We start from the raw sequence: 21,484 nt of genomic DNA on the forward strand, positions 1-21,484 counted from the left end.
CCTCACAGAGCTCCGTGGCCTCCCAGCCAATCAGCAGGTGACTTCCCACCCCACCCCACCCCCACAGTCGGGCCAGGCAGGAGCTCCTTGGTTTAACTGGTTCGTGCTGAAGTGACTCCCCGACTTCCTGCCCAAGCTCTCACACCCCAGGATGGTGGGGGCCTTCTGTGCAGCCCCATCCCCTCTGTCCCCAGCCCAGGGTCTTCATTCCCAGTGACTCTCTCGAGGTCCCACATAACCAACTTTCTGGCCTTGTGCAGCTTTGGGGTCTGCCCCTCATGCGAGCTGTAACCGCCGCAGACTCAGCCCTTCCATGACAAGATGGTACAACATGTCAGTGGTTAAAAGGAGTCAGGTTCAGCAGATTAATACATCCTTAGCTTTGGTGGGGCAAGCTCTCTTTCTCTCTTCCAAGTGTCTGCTATCAGCACACTCTTCAGAGAGCCTTTCTGTCCATGGCTGAATATTGTAAGGTCTTCTATTTGCTGCCTGAGTGTCTCTGGGTCTCCTTTCTGTGACCAGAGTGCAGCAAGGGGTTTTTTTTCCTATGCATGAATGTCAAGAGTTTTCATCACAGCTACCTGAATATCATGAAGTATCATTTTTTCCATGTGATTATCAGGAGAGCAGCTCACCTTCCAGAGTGTAGCAAATGCCCACTGCATATGCCTGAATTTTAAAACATTTCACCTCCCCACAGGAGTGTCAGGAGGTCACATCTTCACCTGCATGAGGGCAGTCTTACCTCCTCCACTGAGTGTAAGGTCTCAGCCAGGCTGCCTGAGGGTCAAGAGGTTGCATCTCACCTGTATGAGTATCACAAGATCCATCTCTTCTACTTGAGTATCAGGACATCTTATCTCTTCTTCCTGAGTGTCGAGTTTTCAGATTATCAGATGACTTATCTATCTGAGTATCTAACTGAACGTCATACTTTCTCATCTCATATAACTTTCAAGAGGTTACGTCCCCCGCAACTGGATTAGCAGTAGGTCTTATATATTTGACCTGAGGATGAGGGAGCTATCCTCTCTCCCTGGATGTGAGGACTTCTCTTTTCTTCCAAGTGTCACCTTGTTGTCACCCAAGTGCCACCTTGTTGCATCTTCTCTACCTAAGGATCAAGATGTCTTATATCTGCTACCTGAATGTCAAGAGGTTGCATCTCACCTCTATGAGTATTCTGAAGTCTCCACTGCCACACTGGAGTGCTAGGAGCGCTCGCTTCCCCCTGCCCCCACTGCCCCCGACTGCCAGAGAGTCTCCTGTCCTCTGCACGAGTATAGTCTCATCTCCCTGCCTGAATGGCATGAGCATTTATCTTCTCTGCAAGAGTACGGTGTCCAAAGTTCTCATCTCATCTTCCTGAGTGTCTGGAGGTTTTTCTCTCCCCTTCTTGGTTGTCTTGAGGTCTTACCTCCCACACCTGAGTGTCGTGGCACTTCACCTCCTCCATCTGAGTGTCAGGAGATCTTGTCTCCACCTGGCAGGCCTCATCTCTTCAGCTTTATGTCTAGAGGTTCTATCTCTTTAAGTGACCACGAGGTCTCATCCCCCTGCTGGAGTGTGAAAATATCTTCTCTCTCCTGTTTCAATGTTGCAAAGTCTCATTTCCCCTACCTGTGTGTCAGGCATTCCCGTCTCTCGCCTTATTGTCAGGACGTCTCACTTCCTCTGGAGGAATGTCCAGGGTCTCATCTCATGTACCTGATTATCAAGAACCATCACGTTCTCTGCAGGAGTGTCCCAAATCTGCTCTCCCTGCAGGTCAGAAGGTCTCTCTTATTACTGGGCCAGGACATCTCCTCTTTGTTTACCAGGGAGTGACAAGGGCTTACTTCTCCTGAGTGGCAGGATGATTTGACTCCCTTCCCTGAGTACTGAGATGTATTATTTCCCTTCCTGTTAAGCAAGAGGCTTTATTTTCCCTTAATGAATATAAGCAGATCTCAGTAATATCAACTATCTGAGTGCCATGGAATTTTTATCTCTGCTACCTGCATGTCAGGAGGTCTCCCCTCTCCTCTCCTCCACCTGAGCATAAGGATTTGTCTCCCCAAGTCAGTTTTGGGGATCTCAGGTACTTTGAGTACCAGGAGCTCTCACCTCCCACACCTGTGTCACAGGGATGCGCTTCTTCCATCTGTCAGGATTCTCCTCCTGTATTAAGTATGTGAGTTCTGCCTTTTTCAACCTTTATAGCAGGTGGTCTCACCTCCTTTATCCAAAGGTCAGCAGGTCTTATTTTGCCAGCCTGAGAATTAATAGGCTTCAGCTCAACTACTGAGTGTTAGCAAGCCTCACTTATTTTGAGTGTCAGCTTGTGCCTGATAAATAACCAACAACACTTTGAAAATATAGTTCAAGAAACAGCAACAAGAATTCAAGAAGTGATATTAAAGTGTGTTCAAGAAGTGCTTAAAGTTTTGACTGTTAATGAAAATACTATTCAGGTGTTTTAAAAGTATTTTGATGGGCATAAAATTGCAGTGGCATTTAGATTCATGAGAATTGTTTAAAAGACTGATGTAACATTTTATTTTAAATGTTAATATGTACGATTTTCTGGAAATCACAGCCTGTGCAACCACTTAAAAAATACGGTGAAAAATGTTAGATATAAACTTTTTTTTTTTTTTGAGACAGAGTCTCACTGTGTTGCCCGGGCTAGAGTGCCGTGGCGTCAGCCTAGCTCACAGCAACCTCAAACTCCTGGGCTCAAGCGATCCTCCTGCCTCAGCCTCCCGAGTAGCTGGGACTACAGGCATGCGCCACCATGCCCGGCTAATTTTTTCTGTATATTTTTAGTTGTCCGATTAATTTCTTTCTAATTTTAGTAGAGACGGGGTCTCGCTCTTGCTCAGGCTGGTCTCGAACTCCTGAGCTCAAACAATCCGCCTGCCTCGGCCTCCCAGAGAGCTAGGATTACAGGCGTGAGCCACCGCGCCCGGCCAGATATAAACTTTTAAATGAAAGATGTTACCTAGTTCTTTAAACATATTTAGAAAGTTTCAGCGACAAAGTCTGAAGATCCAATGTGTAGATTCTAGAAGATGCTATTGTTTGACTCTGCAGAGCTTATCCACTTCTGATTCTAGAAGGGGCTGTGGTCAGAGTACCTGCCCCGGCTGCAGTGGCGGTTGAGGGAAAGGCCTGTGGCCCAGCCAGTTTAATTTTGTCACTAAACCTAATGGAAGCAACAACCGTCTCAGCTAAGTGTGACTTTTTGTCTTCTTCATGCCGTTCCAAGAGCGAGAGAGGGAGGGCTGAAGGTATGGAACCCCAGTCAGGTTCTGGGGCCAGAGGGTGGGGTCCTGTTGGGGGCTCGGCCCAGGCTGAAGCAGAGCACCCAGCACAGGGAGCTGGCCGGGGTTCCCCATTCCCCTCAGGCCTCCCCTCCAGCTTGCCTCTGCGCTTCTCTCAGCTCCTGCTCACCGACACCTCTGCCCTCGCCACCCCTGCCCACTCCGAGCCCCCTCCCCTTGACCTGTGCAATCCAACTCCCACTCCAGTTTTTCTCACCCTGATCCCCAAGCCCTTCCAGCCCCATTCCTCTCCTGTTCCTGCTCCCTGACCCCAGCCCTTGTCTCCGGGACGGCCATGGGCAGAGCAGGAACCGTGTCCATCCAGCCTGGGCGTCCGGCCCCACCCCAGAGTTGTCCACAGGGCCTTGGAGGGCCTGGTGTGAAGGGCAGCCAGGGCTGCAGTCACCAGGGAAGTGTTGGTGGCCCAGGGCCCCGGAGAGGGTGACGCTGACGCATTTTAAGCGCATGAGGAGAACAGAGGGGCGATGGAGTCCCTGGCCCTGAGTGAGAAAGTCTCCACCCGAAGGCATCTGGAGCTCCAGCTCCTCAGCCCTGTTTCCCGGGCCGTTTCCCTCTCCTCTAGCAGGCTTCTCCGGTCTGAGCCTCGAAGGTCCCGACATGTCTCTGGAGGCTTCTGACCTGGAGGGACATTCGTCTTCTCCCCTGAGACCTCTTGGGAGCCAGAGTGGCAACGCCATCCCCCGGCAGGAAGGCAGGGTCCCACTGCCCGTGCTCGGAAGGAAGCCGACCTGCTCCTGTTCTCGGCGAGAAGCTGCACCACCCCAGGCTCGGAGTTCCGCTCGAGGGAGGCTCCAGGTTCCGCGCACAGCTCCGAGGAGACCCAGCCTCCTGATGCCACAGTGCTCAGGCCCAGGGCAGGGCAGGGTCCCACCTCTGTCCCCACTTTTGGACCCTCCCAGGGCCCCACTCCTTAGCTTCCTGTGTGGCCCTTCCTTTTATAATGGCCACTGCTTCTAACCTGAAAATGAGATGAGAAATTAGAAAATGTTGAATATTTGAAGTTGAGAGACTTTTTAGACAGACTGCAAGCCTCTATAGGACCCTCTGCCAAGCGGCCACCACCCCGAGCCTTGAGGAGGCCTTTGCTACCTCCTCTGGGCCACCCGGACCTTCGCTTGCTCCCTTAAACCACCTCCGGGGCACCGGCCCCCTCTGGGTGAAGATGCCCCTCTGCTGCCCTCGAGGCACCGACCACTCTTACTCCCTCCGAGACCTTCCTCCCTTGGCCCCACCCCTGGCTCCACTCTGGCTCAGAGGTAACCTGAAAATCAAGATGTAACTTTGTCATTTTGTCACATTCACACTCCACCTCCACCCAGTGTGACCAGGCTCCCCTGCTGCTCCCTTCCTGAAACCCCTCCCCTCAGGTGGCATTGCACCTGTGCAGCCTCTGGCCCTCTCTCAGCCCTGGGCCCCACGCTTCCGGTTCTCTCACGGCTTCCTCTTGGTCTCGTCTACTCAGCGAGAATGTGTCCACCCACTCGCCTCACTGTTCACCCTTCAGGATGGAGCTTACCGCCCACTTCCACTCAGTGAGGTGCCTCTGCCCCTGCTGTGGGCTGGCCACCTCTACCAGGTGCCACACAGGACATGCCTCTCTTGCCACATTATTGGCTAGTGGCCTCTGCCTGCCTACAGAACTGCCTGCGCACTCTTAAAGGACTATGGCTGCCTCTGTGGTGCCTGGCTCAGGGCAGGAGCAAAAGCTAAATCTCACGTCCTTGAGGAGCTCAGTCCAGCTGGGCAGATAACCCAAGGTGAGAAGCACCGACTTGCTGTAATTAGAGATGGTGCCAGGGCTGTGCAGTTGCAGAGCCCAACATCTAACTCGGACTCTGGGAGGGCAGGTCAGGGAAAGCTTCCGGGAAGGAAGGACCTAGAGCTCAGCCTCCAAGGGCACGTAGGCTTTATGCAGGTGAAGGATGGAGGATCCAGGCTGCAGGAGGTGGGTGTGAGTAGAGGTGGACCCATGAAGAGCCGTGGGGGGTGCAGGGGCTGCAGGCATGTGGCAAGGCCGGTGGACGGCACGTGTGTACGGGGAGCGGGGGAAGAGGCACCGCACGGCCACAGCAGGGACACTGCAGCACTGGCTGGGCTGGACCAGTGCACGGGGTCCCTCCAGCTGCTTCATTTGCAAAGACAGTCTGGGGTTAGTGAGCGGAGGGTGGAAATGGAAACAGAAAACTACTGAATCAGGGAAGAAGTGAGGCCTGGACAAGGTCAGTAGCCTTTGGCGTGGACAGCGGAGAGGCCATGAGAGGGTTCCAAGACAGGAGCAGCAGAATTCAGAAACAACTGGACACTGGAAGGAGGTTTTAAGCCTTAAGACAACTGTTCTTCCAGCTTGGGAGGTGCCACCCTGAGAGCCGGTGAACAAAGGCAACCAGAGTGGGACGCCGGGGCTGAGCTCTGGCCGAGTCTGGGAGAAGACGCCGGGGGCCTGGGCAGAGGCTCAGGTCAAACACAGGGACTTACACGTCGCCAGCACTTGTGGTCAGTGAAAGGTGGTCTTACTAATAACGTAACAGACGAAAAATAATCTGTCAAACAGAAAGTAAGAGAAACAAACTCACAGCATGTGATTGCCCCTTTGAAGAAAAGCTCAACACAACCACCCTCTTTGTTTTGTTTTAATTTAAAGACCTGTGGCCTGACTTGTTGTCTCTGCGAGCTCCTTCTCAGCCCTGAGTGGCAGCAGATGTGCGCGTTCCCCAGGCGTTCTCGCCAGCACCAGATTCCAAGGGCTCAGGCAGAGTCAGCCTCACAGAGAAAAAAATAACGAAGGGCACCTGCCACTGCTCCGCTGCCGCTTCCGTTACCAGCGTGCTGAAGCAGAGGGAAAAACGCCATTTTTACCCTTTAAAACTCCGAGCAACTTTGCTCAGCCAGCCGGCACTGCCCTCCACCTCTCCTTCTGCGTGTGGTGGCCGTTCCCCTCCTCCCTCTCTCTCTCTCTCTCTCTCTCTCCAGAAAATAAATTTTGTGCTTCTTTCTCTTCTAAACTCTGCGTGAGAATTCTTTCTCCAACCCACCCCAACAGTCAGGGTGGGAGGTTTGTGTAACCAGCCTGAGGGACAGAGGCAGGCAACCAAGACATAGTTTCATTTCTTATAAATTTATTACATAATAATATTATAATAATTATTATCAATAATAATAATATAAGAAACATAGATCTCTGTGGGGTGTATCACAACGTCAGGGTCAGGAGGCCTCAGGACTGGAGCAGGGGGTGAAATCCCCTGATGGAACTCCGTACAAAAGGAGGGGTGAAGCAGAACTGACCCTGTAAAGTTAAAAACCCAAATTGAACGGAACCGAAAACCCACAGGTGAGTGTGAGACCGAGTGTGTATGTGGCAGTCTGTTACAGTGACTGCTGCTGCGTGACCTGGACTGTTGGTGGAAGGGTCGTGGGTGTGTCTGCGCCCAGGGAGTGGGGCCGGTGGGCCGGGGCAGGGCGGTGGGCACAGACCGGCGTGCCAGGCCCCTGGGCTGTGAAAACTTCTGTTTTCTGTCTTTTTTTTTTTTTTTATTAAAAAAAGCTAGAAATATAAACAGAAACTTGTGAGTGACGTGGATGGAGCTTAGTCCAGACTCCAAACCCTAGGTTTAAAAACGTCCCAGGGCCCCCCACCCCACAGGTCATTGCTGAGTGTGAGGAGTCACAGTAAGGGGGGCTGGGCACCCTCGGGGTCTTTGACTCTCCCCAGGGCCTGCAGTGGCCTGACTCTAGGGGTCTCCCTGTGGCCCCCTCAGAAGCCCAAGGGGGGCACTGCTTCCCTCCCGAAGCAGCAGGGATTCACCTGGGACCCCGCTCAGGCTGGGGGAGGCTCTGGAGGGCAGGCAAACAGCAGGGCCCAAGTGCAGGGTGGCCTCTGACTTTCTTTGGAAGAGACGACAGGGTGCTGCCGCAGGCACACACCCGTGCACCACCCTGAGCCTCCACAGCCCCACATCAGTCCAGAGCGGCCCTGGGGCCGCTCCACCGTCAGGCACACACGGTTCCGTGTGCTCAGTCGCACCCAGAGTCGCCCACACACACAGCGCAGGAACAGGCGGCTTTGGGGTCCAAGGCAGGGAGGCTTCTCTGCTGTAGTTGCCCAAGAGCGTGGGGACCAGACCGGACCCCTCCTAGGCGAGAGACCCTGTGAGGAAGATGGCTGCAGCGGAGCGTCAGGGCCCTGCCCCGGCCCCGGGGTGACGGTCTCCCAGGCACCTGATCCTGCTGGCGCCCAGCAGGACCCCCTGCCTGCCGCCCCTCCGCCCACGAGCAGCACCTGAAAGGTCGGTGGGGCACACTACAGCTCAGCGAGGGGAGGGGGCCGAGCTGGGGCCCCAGGGCGGGCCACTAGGACCCTGGCCAACCCCAGACCAGCTGGAGCGTCCCCTGCCCCGTGTGGGGTGGCAGTGAGGGGCCAGAGATGGAAGACTGGGCAGCTGCAGCAGGACCAGTGGGGGGGTGACGGGGAGGGGAGCGGAAACTATAACGGACAGAGATATTTGTTCCTTTTCTCGTTCCAAATATAGAGTGGATTAAAATATGCAAAACAGGGGGCTCCTTGGCCCCCGTCGAGAACCCCAGTGTCTCCCCCCTCCCCCCGAGTCACCAAGGCGTGTCCTGACCTCGCATGCTGGACTAGGTTCCCCTCCAGGAGAATGGCCACCGGGAGCCGCGACGGAGGTGGTCCGCTAGAGCACCCCCGCCCCCTCCCGCCCCAACCTCCCTGGTCCACGCCCTTCCTGACTGTGTGCTGGGTGGGGCCGGGCAGCCGGGGAGGGCACTAAGCAATGTACAGGGCAAGTCTCCGAGCAACGGCAAACAGGACGATTCATGCAACATTCCTGGCCCGGGCGCCGTCGTAGGGGGCGGGCCGAGCCCGCGGCCCGGGGTGGGGATGGGGGCCCTGCCGGCAGGGCGCGGCCGGGGCGGGAGCGGGGGTGGGGCGTCAGCTGCCTTCCAGCTGCCTGAGCGCGCGCTCGATGTTCATGCGGTGGCCCACGCGCGTGACGCCCAGCTCCACGAAGTCGTCCTTGGTGAGCGCGGGTAGGTGCGCGCCTTCTATCTCGTGGTCCTCGAAGCGGTCGCGGTGCTCGCCCAGGTGGATGCTCTCCAGCCAGTCGCCAACGTCGAACTTGCTCCAGAGCTGCAGCGGCTTCTGCTGGAAGGGCCGGCGCGGGCCGGGGGCGCCGGGGCCAGGGCCGGACGCAGGCGAGGGCAGCGGTGACGGCGAGGGGGAGCGGCTGCGCGCGCTCACGCTGCGCACCACGAAGCGCACCTCCTTGGGCTCGTGCGGGATGGAGAGGCTGGACGACTTGAGGATGGTGGGGGGCGTGAGGCCGAAGGGCCGCCCCGCGCCCCCCGCGCCCGCCCCCAGCCCCTCCACCCGCTCCAGCGACGCGGGCTTCACCGGGCTCGGGGCGCGTCGCGCTAAGGGGTAGCGGCCGCTAGGCCTCACCGAGTAGGCGGCCCCGCTGCCCGGGCCCCCGGGGCTGCGCTGCGCTGAGGTGGTGCTCAGCTCACTGAGGCTGCTGAAGAGCCTGCGGAGGGAGAGGGGGTCAGCGCCAGGTGAGGGGCGCAAAACGAAGCGGGGGCGGGCGGAGGCGGGGCAGGGCAAGGGGCCAGGAGGAAGGGGGCTGGGGCTGGGGGCCTGGTGGGAGTAGCCTCTGGGTCAGAGGAAGGAGGACCCTATGGCCACCTTGGCCCTTTCGCTTGGCACCCAGGATCAAAGCCAGTGCCCTGCTCTGGGAGACACCTAGACCGGCCGGAGTATGAGGAGTTAGACTGGTGGCCTCCTCCACTGCACGGAGGCTCCAAGAGCAGTGCACCAGAGGAAAGACGGCCTCTCGTGGCAAAGGGGTGGCTGCCCCTCCCTGCCAGCACTGGACATCAGCTCTGAGCAAGGCACCATCCACAGATGCCCTGGACCTTGAGACTTCACTACTACCCCTCCACAGCTCTGCTCTCCCGAGGAGACCCAGAGAAGCCTGGGCTAGCTTCAGGGATCGCTGAGTCATGGTGAAGGCTGGCAGCAGCACGGGGCTGAACAGGCCCATGACACTGGAGACAGACATCAGGCAGCATTCAAACACCCGTATGGAGCAGCAGCACACGCAGGGCAGGTGTGAGGAAGCCTCCTGCACAGGACGGCACACGACCGTAGCAATGGCACCCATGCGTGTTGCAGACATGCAGCAGCAGTGGCAGGGGCAGCAGCACACGCACGCAGACACACGCATACCGGGACAGACAGCACTTCGCTTCCCAGCCTCACCTGACAGGACCCCAGACCTCTAGCCCCTCCTCAGCCTGGCCGTGGCGGGAGGCCTGCCTGGGATGACTGCTCCGGAGAAGACCCACTCCCATATCCCCCGTTCCAATTCCTATCCCCTGCCACGGCCAGGGGAGGCCTCAAGGGGCTGTCGGTGGCACCACAGCCCCACATAGCCACGCAGAGCAAAGACCCAGGCAGCCAGGCACAGCGTGTGGACAGTGAGAGGCGTGGGATGGGCATGCTCACTTACACAGCTGGTGCTCAGGACCACCGCGCAGCTAGACAGAGCAGCCACATGCAGATGGGCAGGAGAGAGCAGTGAGAGAGAGTGTTAGCAGGCCAGGCCCATGTGGCCCAGTTACGGCCACACAATAGGCAGCCAGGTGCAGGGACCCCCTGGCTGGACACCATGTGGAGAGAGGAACTCGGGTGCAGAGGGCCTAGATGCCACGTAAGGGAGCTGCTGGGGGAGGAGAAGTAGAGTGTCTGAAAGTGCAGACTCGGGCAGCTCTGAGTGGGCTCCTGAGTTGCCTGTATGTGCAGACCACGAACGCGACTAGGAAGTGCTCAGTAGGTGCCTGGCGCTTGGTGGTCCCCTCCCATCCTCTGATGTCCGACCAGCCTCTCTCCAGCTGCCCACCCACCCCCTTCTCCCTGCCCCTGCCCAGACTGGGTGCCCCCCCACAGCTGTGCTGTCCTGACAACACAGCATCCCCAGCGGCCACCCACAGAGGCACGGGGCCCCTCCAGCGTGGTTCCTCCCCTTACAGCAGGTTTTGGCTTCTGTCCCCACCTGTGCAAGGTCAGCCCCTCTAGAGATCTGAGCTGTCTCTCCCCCTGGGCCTCGTTTCTGTCCTCTCCTCAGCCTCTGTCCCTGCTGCCTCCTCCCAGCTGCTCAGACTGGAACAGAGCCTCCTGTGCCCCCCAAGGCCACACTGTGTCCCCCAAGAGAGGGTTTCCCAGAACACTGGGGTAGGTGCAGTGAACAGCACCACCACCAGAGGAAACTCCCTGCTCCCACCGAACCTGGCCTCCACAGAGCCACCTGTAGTTTGGGGCAAAGTGGGGGGAAGATGCCTGAGGGGAGGTTCTAGGTGGTGGTGGGTGGCGGGGGGGTCCCTGGGGGTGGGTTCCCAGGGCGCGGTGCTTGCTGGAGGGGCATGCCAGCGCAGACTCTGAGGGAATCACACCTGTGGGACTATGGACACCTAGAGAGGAGCAGGACCAGAAATATGTGCCTGGCCTTCACACAGTGACCCTGGGCTGGGGACCTGTGTCACATGACAGACACCTGTCCTGGCCCTGCCCCAGATTGAGGTTTCAATGCCGTTGTGATGTCAGGTATACCTGGAGTCTCGGCTGTGACAGCAGCACACTGATGCGTTGGCAGGACCACAGCAGGAAAGGCAGAGGCCCAGGCCGGCTGCTGCGCAGTGCAGAGGGGGAGGCTCGGCCAGAGCCCAGAGTAGGACCTGGGCTCCAGGAGGTCCGAGCTGTGTGGAGCAGAGTTATGTCCAGGTGGTACTAGAGCCCGCCTGTCTGGCAGGGGATGAGCTGGAAGCCTGGGCTGAGGGCAGGCTGCTCCAGAGGCACTCAGGGAGCCAGGGACCAGAGAGCAAGAGACCTGGGGGCGCCAGGTCCCACTGGGCTGGCAGCGGGGGCGTCAATCACGCTGCAGGTGTTGGAGGCTGTGCCCGCCAAAGTCCCCAGTGCACAGGAGGGAGTGGCCAGAGGGCACCAAGGCCTAGATGTCTGCCCTTCCTTCTCTTTCTCTTGGGGAGCAGGGTACTGTCCACACCATCCCCAGGGCGGGAAAACCAGCAGTGTCCAAGTCTGGCTTCCACGTTTCCATGGCGTCACTGCTCTCACCTGTCTGACCACCTCCCTGCTCAGGCTCTGGCCGCATCACAGCCACATCACAGCACCTGCCAGCCTCTCAGTGGGCTTCTGGGCCACCTGCCCTCTAACACACAATACCTCACCGGCACCATCACCCCCGAATACCTGCAGCTGCTTCCCTCCAGAGGCCGAGTCCAGATCGCTCTGTGAGGCATCCACGGCCCCCGAGGTCTTCTCCCCAACATCTGAGTCTTGACTGTCTCTGTCTCCTGGTGACTGTTAGCCAGTGAGATGTGGCCTTGCCACCCCATCCCCTGCCCCTGCAGTTGCCAAGGCAGGACCCCACTGCTGACTTGTTCATCTGTTTCCCTTTGAGGCATCCTTCTTGCAGCCTCTTCCTTCCTAGATGGACTTTTCAGACCCCTCTCTTGGTCTGCACTTCTCTCCTGGGCCATGTTACCCACCCCAACCTTCACGTGCCACACGTCAGACCCAGCCAGTCTCCCCTGAGTTCAAGACCTCTCTACTGGGGTCTCCAAACACATCCCCCCATCCTGCCTCAGTGAATGAATGGCCCCCTGTCCTTCCCCCATGAGGAGCCACCATCAGCTCTTCCATCTTTTTACCCAACGTCCGACAAGTCTCCGACGCCTAACATCAACCCAGGCCCACCTCTTCACCCCCAGCCACCTCTGAATCCAGACGTTTCATGGCCTCAGGGCCTTTTGCCTCATTTCTTAACTGTTCTCCTGGACTCCTGGTACCCAGCACAAAGCCAGGAACATACGATGCCCTGAAAACAGTATCATCACACAAAAATTGTGTGAGGTGCCCCTGCCAGGCTTTCCCACCTCTGCCAGCCACTGGGGCCAGCAGGCAGGAAAACTCCAACTCTGGCCCTGGCCTCTCCTCAGGCCTTCTGCCACGACACTCACGTGAGGCAGGTCTAGGCCTGTGGCCTTTTGCAAATTGGGGGCCTCATTCAGGAAATAGTCTTCAATAGGAACACAAACCTAGACATGGGCTCCGAGGCTTCCGGTGCGTCCTCTCTGGTGATGGCGTCTCACTTGTCATCACCCACACCCGTTCACAGCTGCAGCCCTGTCATGCCATGCTCTACATCCCCTCCTCTGTGTCCCCTTCCTTTTCCCCCTGCAGAGTTCAGAGCTCCTGGGAACACACCTGCCCGTGCCCCACTGCATATCACCCACGGAGACAGAGCATAGCCTGGCCCCAGTGTCCCTGCCTGTTGAGCACAGGACTCATTCAGTCTGGGTTTCGGAAGAACAGGCCTTGCTGGCCTTGAGGCAGGTATGGTCAACCCAGCACAGAGGGTTCTGTCCAGATCCTCCACAACCAGAGCAGCAGGCAGGGCCTACAGCAGGCCACCAGGGCACAGTTTCTTGACCTTCTTGGGGAGCACAGGTCTCCTATGAGATCTAATTAGTGACCCTAGCAGGTCTGAAGACCACCACACACAGTGCCCTACTCGCCACAAACTTGTCAAAGGCACTAGAAGTACTGCAGCGAAGAATCTCTTTGTGTTTCCAAAGCTATTTCACCACGCACTTCTTCTGTAAAACCAACTTGAGAGTGAGGCAGGAGTGAAACAGAGACCCCCGGCAGAACTGAGCACTGCTGTGGCCTCAGGTCACACGTGGGGTCCAGATCCAAGCACGGGGCCTGGAAGACGACTGGAGCCCAGAGGCAGGGGTGAGCCTCTCAGACATGGGGAGCCAGGAGATGAGGGGGGCCCCAGGGCCAGTTGTGGAGCTCAGAGTCAGCTTTGCGTCAACACCCAAATGCAGCTTCAGAGTCAGCTGTGGGGCCCCGAGACAGAGGAGGGGTTCTGAGCAGACCAGTGGTCCGTCTAGCAGGGCTAGACTCAAAGCTGGGAACACAGTGCGGTGGACAATCTGAGATCAATGCTTCCGAAGGTAAAAGGTCCTAGACCTCCCAAAGGCAGCATGAGGGTGCTGCATACTCCAGCTTCCACCCCAAAATCAAAGATGTTCCCAGTGCCAAGGAGCTGATCATTTTCTGCAAGTTACCAAGCTTTGGTTCCATGACATACAGGGCAGCTTAAGTGGCACAGAAAGATCTCAGGCTGCAGGGCAACTGTGCTAAAGACCACAGATGGACCGAGCCCTCTGTGGAGCCGGTGGGCAGAGAGGGGATTTCCTTCCCTGTGGTGTCTGCTGAGCGAGGAGAAGGACCGACCCGGGAGATGAAACCGAGGAAACACACGGGGACTGGGGACATTGCTCAGGTGTGACCCTGAGGTTGGCCATGGCAGAGGCCCCAGCAACCTGGGAAGGAAGCAGCCGTACCTGGACGTCAGAACTTCCCACTCTTGGGACGTTTCCCTAAAAGAGGGTTTCACTGGCAGTTTCATCCTGAAGGGAGAAGTGAGTGCCAGCCACCGCTGGCTGCAGGACAAGAGCCGACAAGCAGCGACGGGCCCCAAGCCACGGTCGGCACACAGAGGGCCAGACCTAAGGCAGGACTGGCCTCAGACGTGGCCACGAGCATCCTGTGCTCAGCCTCCTGGCTGCAGCCAGAATACAGAGGCCAGGTGGGCAGTGGGGCCACCCCAGATGAAGGCAGGCGGAAGAGCAGCAGCGACAGGAGGGAACGCAGGGCCAAAGGGCGGTTTGATGCCACTGGCATGCCCCGTGCATGGGGTGCTATTTACTACATACGTGGCTGGCAGATAAAGGCATGTGCATTTGTGCTGTGCAGGGCACATGTCTGCTGCTTCTGTGGGAGTGAACTGCTAAGCACAAGCCCGTGTGTGTCATCAGAGGGGGTTTAATGACAGATTACGGCAGATTATTCTGGATTAATCTCCAGATTACAGCAGACGGCACAGGGCTTGAGCTCAGACAGACGCTACTATTTACTGCCTGGAGTGAATCTCTCCGGAGCCTCCATTTTATTGTCTGGAAAATGGAGATCATATTATGGTCCATCTAACAGACGGCTGTGAAGAGAAACTAGCATGAAGGGACGGTCTCTAGGGCCGTGCCTAGCGTGCTCATCTTCCTGCAACAACTCTAAGACTTAGGCCAGGTGCCTTTCTGAGTGCCTGGGTGTCCGTGGCAACAAAGACAACGCTGGCTCGCGCGCAGTGAGGGCCCGCCGTGCCCCAAGCCCAGGGCCTGCTTGGTGCTTTGCGGGCGATGCCCAGGCTGCTCTTGTGGCAGCCCGCGGAGCCTGCTCATTCTAACCCCCACTTCACAGGCGAGGGACAAAAAGAAGTTCACAGAGGCTTGTCCAAGACTACGAAGCCAAAAGGTGACCTGCCGAGGGCTGAAGTCCAGCACCCTCTGATGGCCTCAAGCTGACGCCAGGCAAAGCAGCGAGCTGCTGACATTGCCGAGGTCCCTATCACAGGGACATCTGTGTCGGGCCACCCAGCATCTGGTTCCTCTGGTAACAGCACTTGGCTTCCCTCTGGAGAGCCCCTCCTCTCTCTTGGCACCTGTTTGCTAGGTGGGCTGACCGCACCTCCTTGCTCCTGAGAGAACACAGGGAGCAAGCCCAGCTGATGACAGCCCCACATCCCTGATGCCAGTGGTGGGTCAGGGGAAAGCAGAGGACCCACATGAAGCCAATCACAGGCCAGAATTTGGCAGGATCTGCTGCGTGAGGGGGGCTGCTTCCCAGTGGGCCTGTGTTGCTGGTCCTGCCCTTCCCTGTCCCATGTCCCAGAAGGAAAAACATACAGGGACCTGGTGAAACCCGGAGCCACGGGATAATAGAGCCTTACCGTGACCACGGCAAAATGCTAAAGACCACAGTGGGAAGATGAACTCACAGAAGGGGAGTGCCAGAAGGTTCTGCTCAGGAATTACCTGGCTCTTGCCCTGCAACTGCTGCAGCCGCCCCACAGGAGTGAGCAGAGCCCATGACAAGGTCTGGGCTCACCTGGGCCTGACCACAGGGACTCAACGCGCAATAAATCTGAGCCGCTGTCTGTCCTCCCATGGTATCTGTCCTAAGCCTAGACCTCAAATCACAAAAGACAGCACTTGCGTTTAGCTTCATTCTTTCGTCCATTTAACGAATGTTTATTGAGGGCCTGTACTGGGCCAGGCGCTGTGCTATGCACTTTAAATGGCTTTGATCTCATTGAGGCCGAAAGGCAGAGAGGAATGGAGGGCTGGTTGGGGGTGGAGAAGCAGAAAGGGAGGACAGGGGGCTGGTCAAGGCTGAGTCAGAGACCTCCACCCTCAGGGTCTGGTCCTGCACAGAGGCCTAGACCTGGGCTGCTCATCTCGGACACTCACTCTAAGGGCATGTTCAACGCTGCACTGCTGGGAAGAGAGCTTTCAAATTTGAGCAAACCCCCAGGATGACAGCAGCTGAAGGCAGTGTTCCTGGACCTTAGCGGAGGTGCCATGAGCTTCGCAAACTCCTACTTTTTTTTTTTTTTTTTGACACAGTTTTGCTCTGTCTCCCTGGCTGGAGTGCAGTGGTATCATCACAGCTCACTACAACCTCAAACTCCTAGGCTCAAGTGATCCTCCTGCCTCGGCCTCCCAAGTACTTGGAACTACAGGTGTGTACCACCATTCCCGGCTAATTTTTCTATTTTTTTGTAGAGACGGGGTCTCGCTCTTCCTCAGGCTGGTCTCCAACTCCTGGCCTCAAGCAATCCTCCTGCCTCGGCCTCCCGAAGTGCTGGGATCATGGGCGTGAGTCACTGTGCCCAGCCGCCCAACTTATTTTTTGAATCCTGAACTAGAAGAAGATAGAATGGCCAGACTCTTGTAAGACCTGCAAAGTCCTCAAGCCTTGAACACCTCACTACTTTGTGAACTCTGCCTTCCAAGGCTGACAGTAAAGGTCCCACTAGGCTGGTCTTCAGGGCAGCAAAGAAGAGTCAGGAGCTGGTACCTACACACGTCTCCCAAACCCAGAAAGGAGAAGGGGAGACCCAAGGGCACAGAAGGCAAAAGCAGCTTGAAAATCACAGACAAGAGGGCTGGCAGGGGACAACCAGCTCTTACACCAGCATCCATGCAGCCCAGGGGCCCAAGGGGACCCCCTTTGGAGGGAGCGTTGAGGGCAGGGCCCTCAAGGAAAGACTCATGGGATCAGCCCAGACAGAGCAGCAACAGCCTCAGCAGCACCCAGTGCCCTGCTCAGCTCCTCTCCCCAAGTCCTCACCCCAGGTAGAGGCAGGAGGGGAGGACCGGCAGGGAAAGGAGAGCAGGTGAGAGGGCAGATGACAGTGCACACGGATGGTGCGACTTCCATTTGTCTTCCCCATGGACTTTAACAATCACACACAGGAATCTGTATTTAGGGGACTCTGAGGTGGTACCAAGAGGCAGAAAATAGGAAGTTAGTGACAGGTCCCAAAAAGAAAAGGAGCCAGTGTGCTCCAAACCCCAAAAGGAGGCAAGGCAAGAGGCAGCTCTGGGGAAGAGGGCACCAGCCACGTGGGGCAGCCACACGACCAGAGAGGAGGAGTGGAGGGATGGGGTGGCAGACACGGGGCCACAGAGAAGCTGGGAGGAGGGAGGTGCAAATCCAAAGTAGACCATAAAACGACCCTGCATGGTGGCGGCGGCCTGGGGCAGGGCAGAGTGAGGCAGGGAGCCCCCCAGGGGGCCAAGGAGCTGCTCGTGCCCAGCCCAGGTCTCTGATAAGCACCCAGCTCCACTTCTAGCACCAACAGGGATGTAGAAGGCAGCAGCCCTGATGTTTCAGAGACTTCTGTCTCATACAGGCCAAGCCAGACCAGATAAAGAGGGGGATGGCCATGGGGTGGGGGTGCCACAGACAGCTAAAGGATGGGACAGAAAGAGGAGTAACAGGGGGGCCTTGGATGGACAAGAGGAAGAACAGGGGTGAGGGGCATGGACAAGGCACAGAACCCTCCCACACCGCACTGCTCACCGAGCTGCTGCGATGGGCGACTTCTTGGCAGGGTCCAGCAGGCCACCCAGGCCACCAACCGGTTCCTCCCCCAGGGAGCGCGTGTCTTTGTTCAGCTGCTGCAGGCGGGAGCTGAGCTCACTGATCACAGTCGGTTTGTCGTCTTCAGGCCCAGGGAGCCCCCGGCTCTCCACGGGGTCCCCCCACAGCTTGGACCTTCTCTGGAAGAGGTAGCGAGGGCGGGCAGGCCCAGCGGCAGAGGCCAGCCCGGCAGAGGCGGCATGGTGCTGCTGGGCCATGAGCTCGCTGTCCGAGGACTGCTTCAGCAGCGGGTCCCTGAAGGTCACCGGCCCCTTCCCCAGCGGGGACTTGAGCTTGGGCTTGGGAGGCACTGGTGGCTTCTCGAGTAGAAAAGTGTGTCCGTCGGCGAAGGAGGTGTGGGTGTCGGTGAGTTCCCCGCTCTCGGAGCTCAGGGTGGACATGCTGGACACCGTGGAGATGGTGCTTGTGGTCTCCAGGTGGGGGTCACTGGAGCTGCGTGTGTCAGCTTCCTCTACCCCAGAGTCGGCTGCAGACTCTGGGGCAGGGGGTGGCTCACTGCTGGGCTTCCCTGAGGCCGGGCTGGGCACCGTGGTGGGTGAGGGGCCCGGGCCGGTGAGTGGAGTGGCCAGCAGGATCCCGTTGGCAAACTCTTCAGGGGGCGGCACCAGCCCAATGCGGGCCAGCTCTTCCCTGGTCTCCTCATCACTGGAGGACAGCTGGGCGGGCGGCAGATTCACAGCGAACACCAGCTCTGGCTCTTCCTCTGAGCTGCCCTGGCCTGGCCCGGAGTCTGCTGGGGTGCTGCCAGGGGGCTGGGCCCGGGGGCTGGGCAGGGGCTCTGCCACGGCCGCTGACTGCATGGGGGCTGGGGCCAGCTCCGGGGTGCCCGGGCGCTCCTCTTCAGCCCCCAGCCTGCTGGGCTCCTGCCCATTGCTGGTGGCATGCACAACAATGAGGCCAGCTGGTCGCTGCAGGGACGTGTCCAAGACGCTGAGGATCATGGACTTCTTGTCCTCAGGTGACTTCCGCTCCTCCCGGGGAGCCTTCTCTGCCTCCCTGCGAGCAGGCACAGGAATCCAGGCCGGGCTCCGGGGGGAAAAGGCTGGGGAGGCCAGGGTCCCTCGCTCTGAGTCCCGGGCCTGTACATCCACAAACAGGGGTCCGGGGCGGTCAGCATCAGGACTGTGCACAGGTGTGGGGGACCGGGAGGGCGTCTGGGAGGCCAGAGCTCGCTCCCGGGCAGCGAGGGCAAGGGCCAGGGGTGAGCTGGGGTCCAGGGGTTTGCCGGTGAGTGGGTGGATGAAGGTGGAGCCCGAGGGCCCGAGGCTGGGGCCGCTGACCAATGGCTTCAGAGCAGAGACAGGGGAGGGTAGCAGCAGATCTCGTCCAGCAGTGGGGCCAGTGCCCAGGAGGCGCTCGTCGATGGAGCGGGAGGGCTGTAGCGACGGCAGCTCCGCGCTGGGGGGGCTGCCCTCGATGGCGCCCACCGACAGGAACACAGTGGAGCGGCGCCGCTCCTCCAGCCGCCGGTCCTTGGCCGGGCCTGGGCCACCGAAGGCAAGCCCGGGGCCGTCCCCTGCGCCGTAGTCGAGGCCGCCCGGGCGGGGGCCCCGGTGCGTCGGGGAGGGCTCACGGGCGAAGCTGCCGCCGACCGGGCCAGGACTACCCACAGCCAGGGCCGCGCGCTCCTGCGCGTCCTCCACCTGCAGCTGCTTCACCAGTGGGCTCTTGCGGCGCTGCGGTTTGGATGGTGCGAAGAGGCTGGCACTAAAGGCGCCCAGGTTGGCGTAGGGGCTGTCAGGGCCTGGCGGCCGCGGCCGTCGCTTAGGTCGTTCTGGCGGGGTGGCTGCGGGCGGGGGCCGGGGGACGTCGCCCGTCTCGGGCGCCGAGTCCTGCAGGATGATCATGGAGCGCGCGCGCTTCTGCCGCTCGGGATAGGGCAGTGGGCCAAGGGGTGCGCCTGGCTCATACAGGCCGGCGGCCCCCGCGCCCAGGCGCGCCTCCAGGCCGGGCTTGAAGCTGGAGCGCACCGTGTCGTAGGCACGGCCAGGCGGGGGCGGCGGCGAGAAGGCCGGGGGCGGCCCCGAGTCGAAGTAGTAGGGCGCAGGCGGGGGTGGCGGCGCGGTCTGCGGCGGGGGCGGGATGCCACGGCCCTCGCGCACCGTGTCCTGCATCGAACTGCTCCGCGGAAAGCGCCCTTCCAGCAGGGACGCCAGCTTCTCGTCCTCCCCTGCGGATGGAAGGTACCGGTGAGACACTGGCGGCTGGCGCCTTCGGAGAGACCCCTCCAGACCCCTGCACCGACTCCAGCCCCGGGCAGCCACAATTCCAGACACAAGGGCCAGGGCGCAGGCAGAAACCTTGGGGAAGATGGGGACCGGGGAGGCTGGGGGATGGAGGGTAGGGGAGTATAGGGAGCCCAAAGCGGGTGCTCTGAGCAAGACTCCAGTGTGGGCTCATCCCTGGACGCCCAAGCTGGGCGCCTCAGGCCCGACCTTGCACAAGGACTCTTGTGAAGAGTACGGAATGTTCAGCTACAGGGTGAAGGAGGGCCCCAGCAGTGGAGCCCTGAGAAAGGACCCAAATTTTGACTACCTGGGTGGGGCCTAGACCTGTCCAAGCCCAGGGACATGCAGCAGGCCCTGACAAGACATCCCAGGAGGGAAGGGGCAACCCCCTACCCTAGACAAGCACAGGGCTTCCCAGTGAAGACTGAGCAAGGCCATCTCAGAAACACCACCGGGGCAACAAGTAGGTGTCAGTGCGAGCCCCTGGGGGCAGCCGAGGGTGGGATCAGAAGTGAGAGGGACACTCCCCCAGAGCAGGAGTGATACGCTGTCTGCCAATGAGGGGAAAGGGAGCCATGGCCTGTCAGAGAGCACTGATGCCCAGGTGAGGAGGTACCTGTGGAAGAAGCCCCGAGAGGCTCCTCCCAGAGATCCGCATGGATGGGTGATGTAACCGCAGTGGCTGAAATCTGGTAAGGCTGGGTGAGTGGGAAGGAAGAATGGATGGATGGATTAAAACGGAACTGCAGGCTGAGCACCCAGTGCATGTCTCAGCCTTACCCCCTCTTGGCTGCATGACCCCAAGCCCTGCGCCCTCTGAGCTGCTGTTCTGTCATGGGCAACACAGGCTTCAAATGAACACCATTCTCCCTGCCGCACTCAGGCATCGTTAGAATCCTGCGCAAGGGCTGGAGTGGTCAGGGCCCTTATTGTCCTGCTGTCCAGCTAGAGTCTGATAGAACTTCCTGAGCATCTTATGGACATAATGTGGACACCTGTGTTCAGGTGTGTTCGGTCAGGCTGTAGGTGCCAGACAGCCCAATCCCAGGGGAGTGGATGACACACAAGGTCTCTGGTGGTGCTCTACACCTGGCCTCACTCTGGCTGGGTCGGTATTTTTATGCACTCGCTGTGATGCAGACTGCCTGTTCCTGATCACATCCTCCTTCAGCCACCGCAGCACTGACGGAGCCTCCGAGACGACACTGTCTGCACCCTGCTGGGCACGACAGCTCTACAGCCCCAGGTATAGCAAGGATGGGCTTGTGCACACAGACTTATGCTTGAATTCCAGCTCTGCCAGGTACTGACATTCCTTAGCCTCTAGGAACTTCAGTTCCCTCATCTCAGGAGGACGCCTGCTGATGTCATGGGGCCATTTAAAGTTCATGGTACAGGGATGAACAGGTGGCAGCATTCTGGGAAGGTGGCCACGGTTATCACCATCATTATTTTTAGGTCTGCTTTCCTTCCCCGCGCCCCCCACTGGACACAATCTGTGCCCAGTTCACCCTGGGTCTCCTCCCGCTGCACATCTTGCACAGTGTACGAACACGCACCCAACACCTACAAGCCTGTGCGTTAGATGGAGCTATGCAGAACACACCTTGAGGATGTAGAAGGCGGGAGTGACGTGTGAAGATGAAAAAGGGGAAATTTAATGCTAATGGCATGCCAAGTTCTGGCTTAGGGTAAAGAAAAGTCACTTGCCTCAGCATAGAATGGGGAATCTATTCTAATATCATCTGGGGTAGGGGCAGGACCCTTTGGGGCAAAGGTAGACCCTCTTTGCTCAAATAATAGCAGAGCACATTTCTTGAGCACTG

At 58.6% G+C, this 21,484-nt stretch overlaps 1 protein-coding gene across 1 annotated transcript in view; it reads right to left on the bottom strand.

The window, feature by feature from the left end:
• Positions 1 to 6,425: 6,425 nt before the first annotated feature.
• The window catches only part of SHANK3 (SH3 and multiple ankyrin repeat domains 3), a 50,920-nt gene continuing 35,861 nt past the window's right edge, over positions 6,426 to 21,484 (bottom strand). The window contains exons 20-21 of the mRNA XM_012648738.1: positions 17,350 to 19,600; positions 6,426 to 8,866 (exon numbers count right to left, since the gene is read on the bottom strand). Coding sequence (XP_012504192.1) covers positions 8,275 to 8,866; positions 17,350 to 19,600 — 2,843 coding nt within the window. The 3' untranslated portion in view covers positions 6,426 to 8,274. The remainder of the gene's footprint in view (positions 8,867 to 17,349; positions 19,601 to 21,484) is intronic.

The sequence above is a fragment of the Propithecus coquereli genome, unplaced genomic scaffold, assembly GCF_000956105.1.
Source record: "Propithecus coquereli isolate 6110/MARCELLA unplaced genomic scaffold, Pcoq_1.0 Scaffold294, whole genome shotgun sequence".
Classification (NCBI taxonomy): Eukaryota; Metazoa; Chordata; class Mammalia; order Primates; family Indriidae; genus Propithecus; species Propithecus coquereli.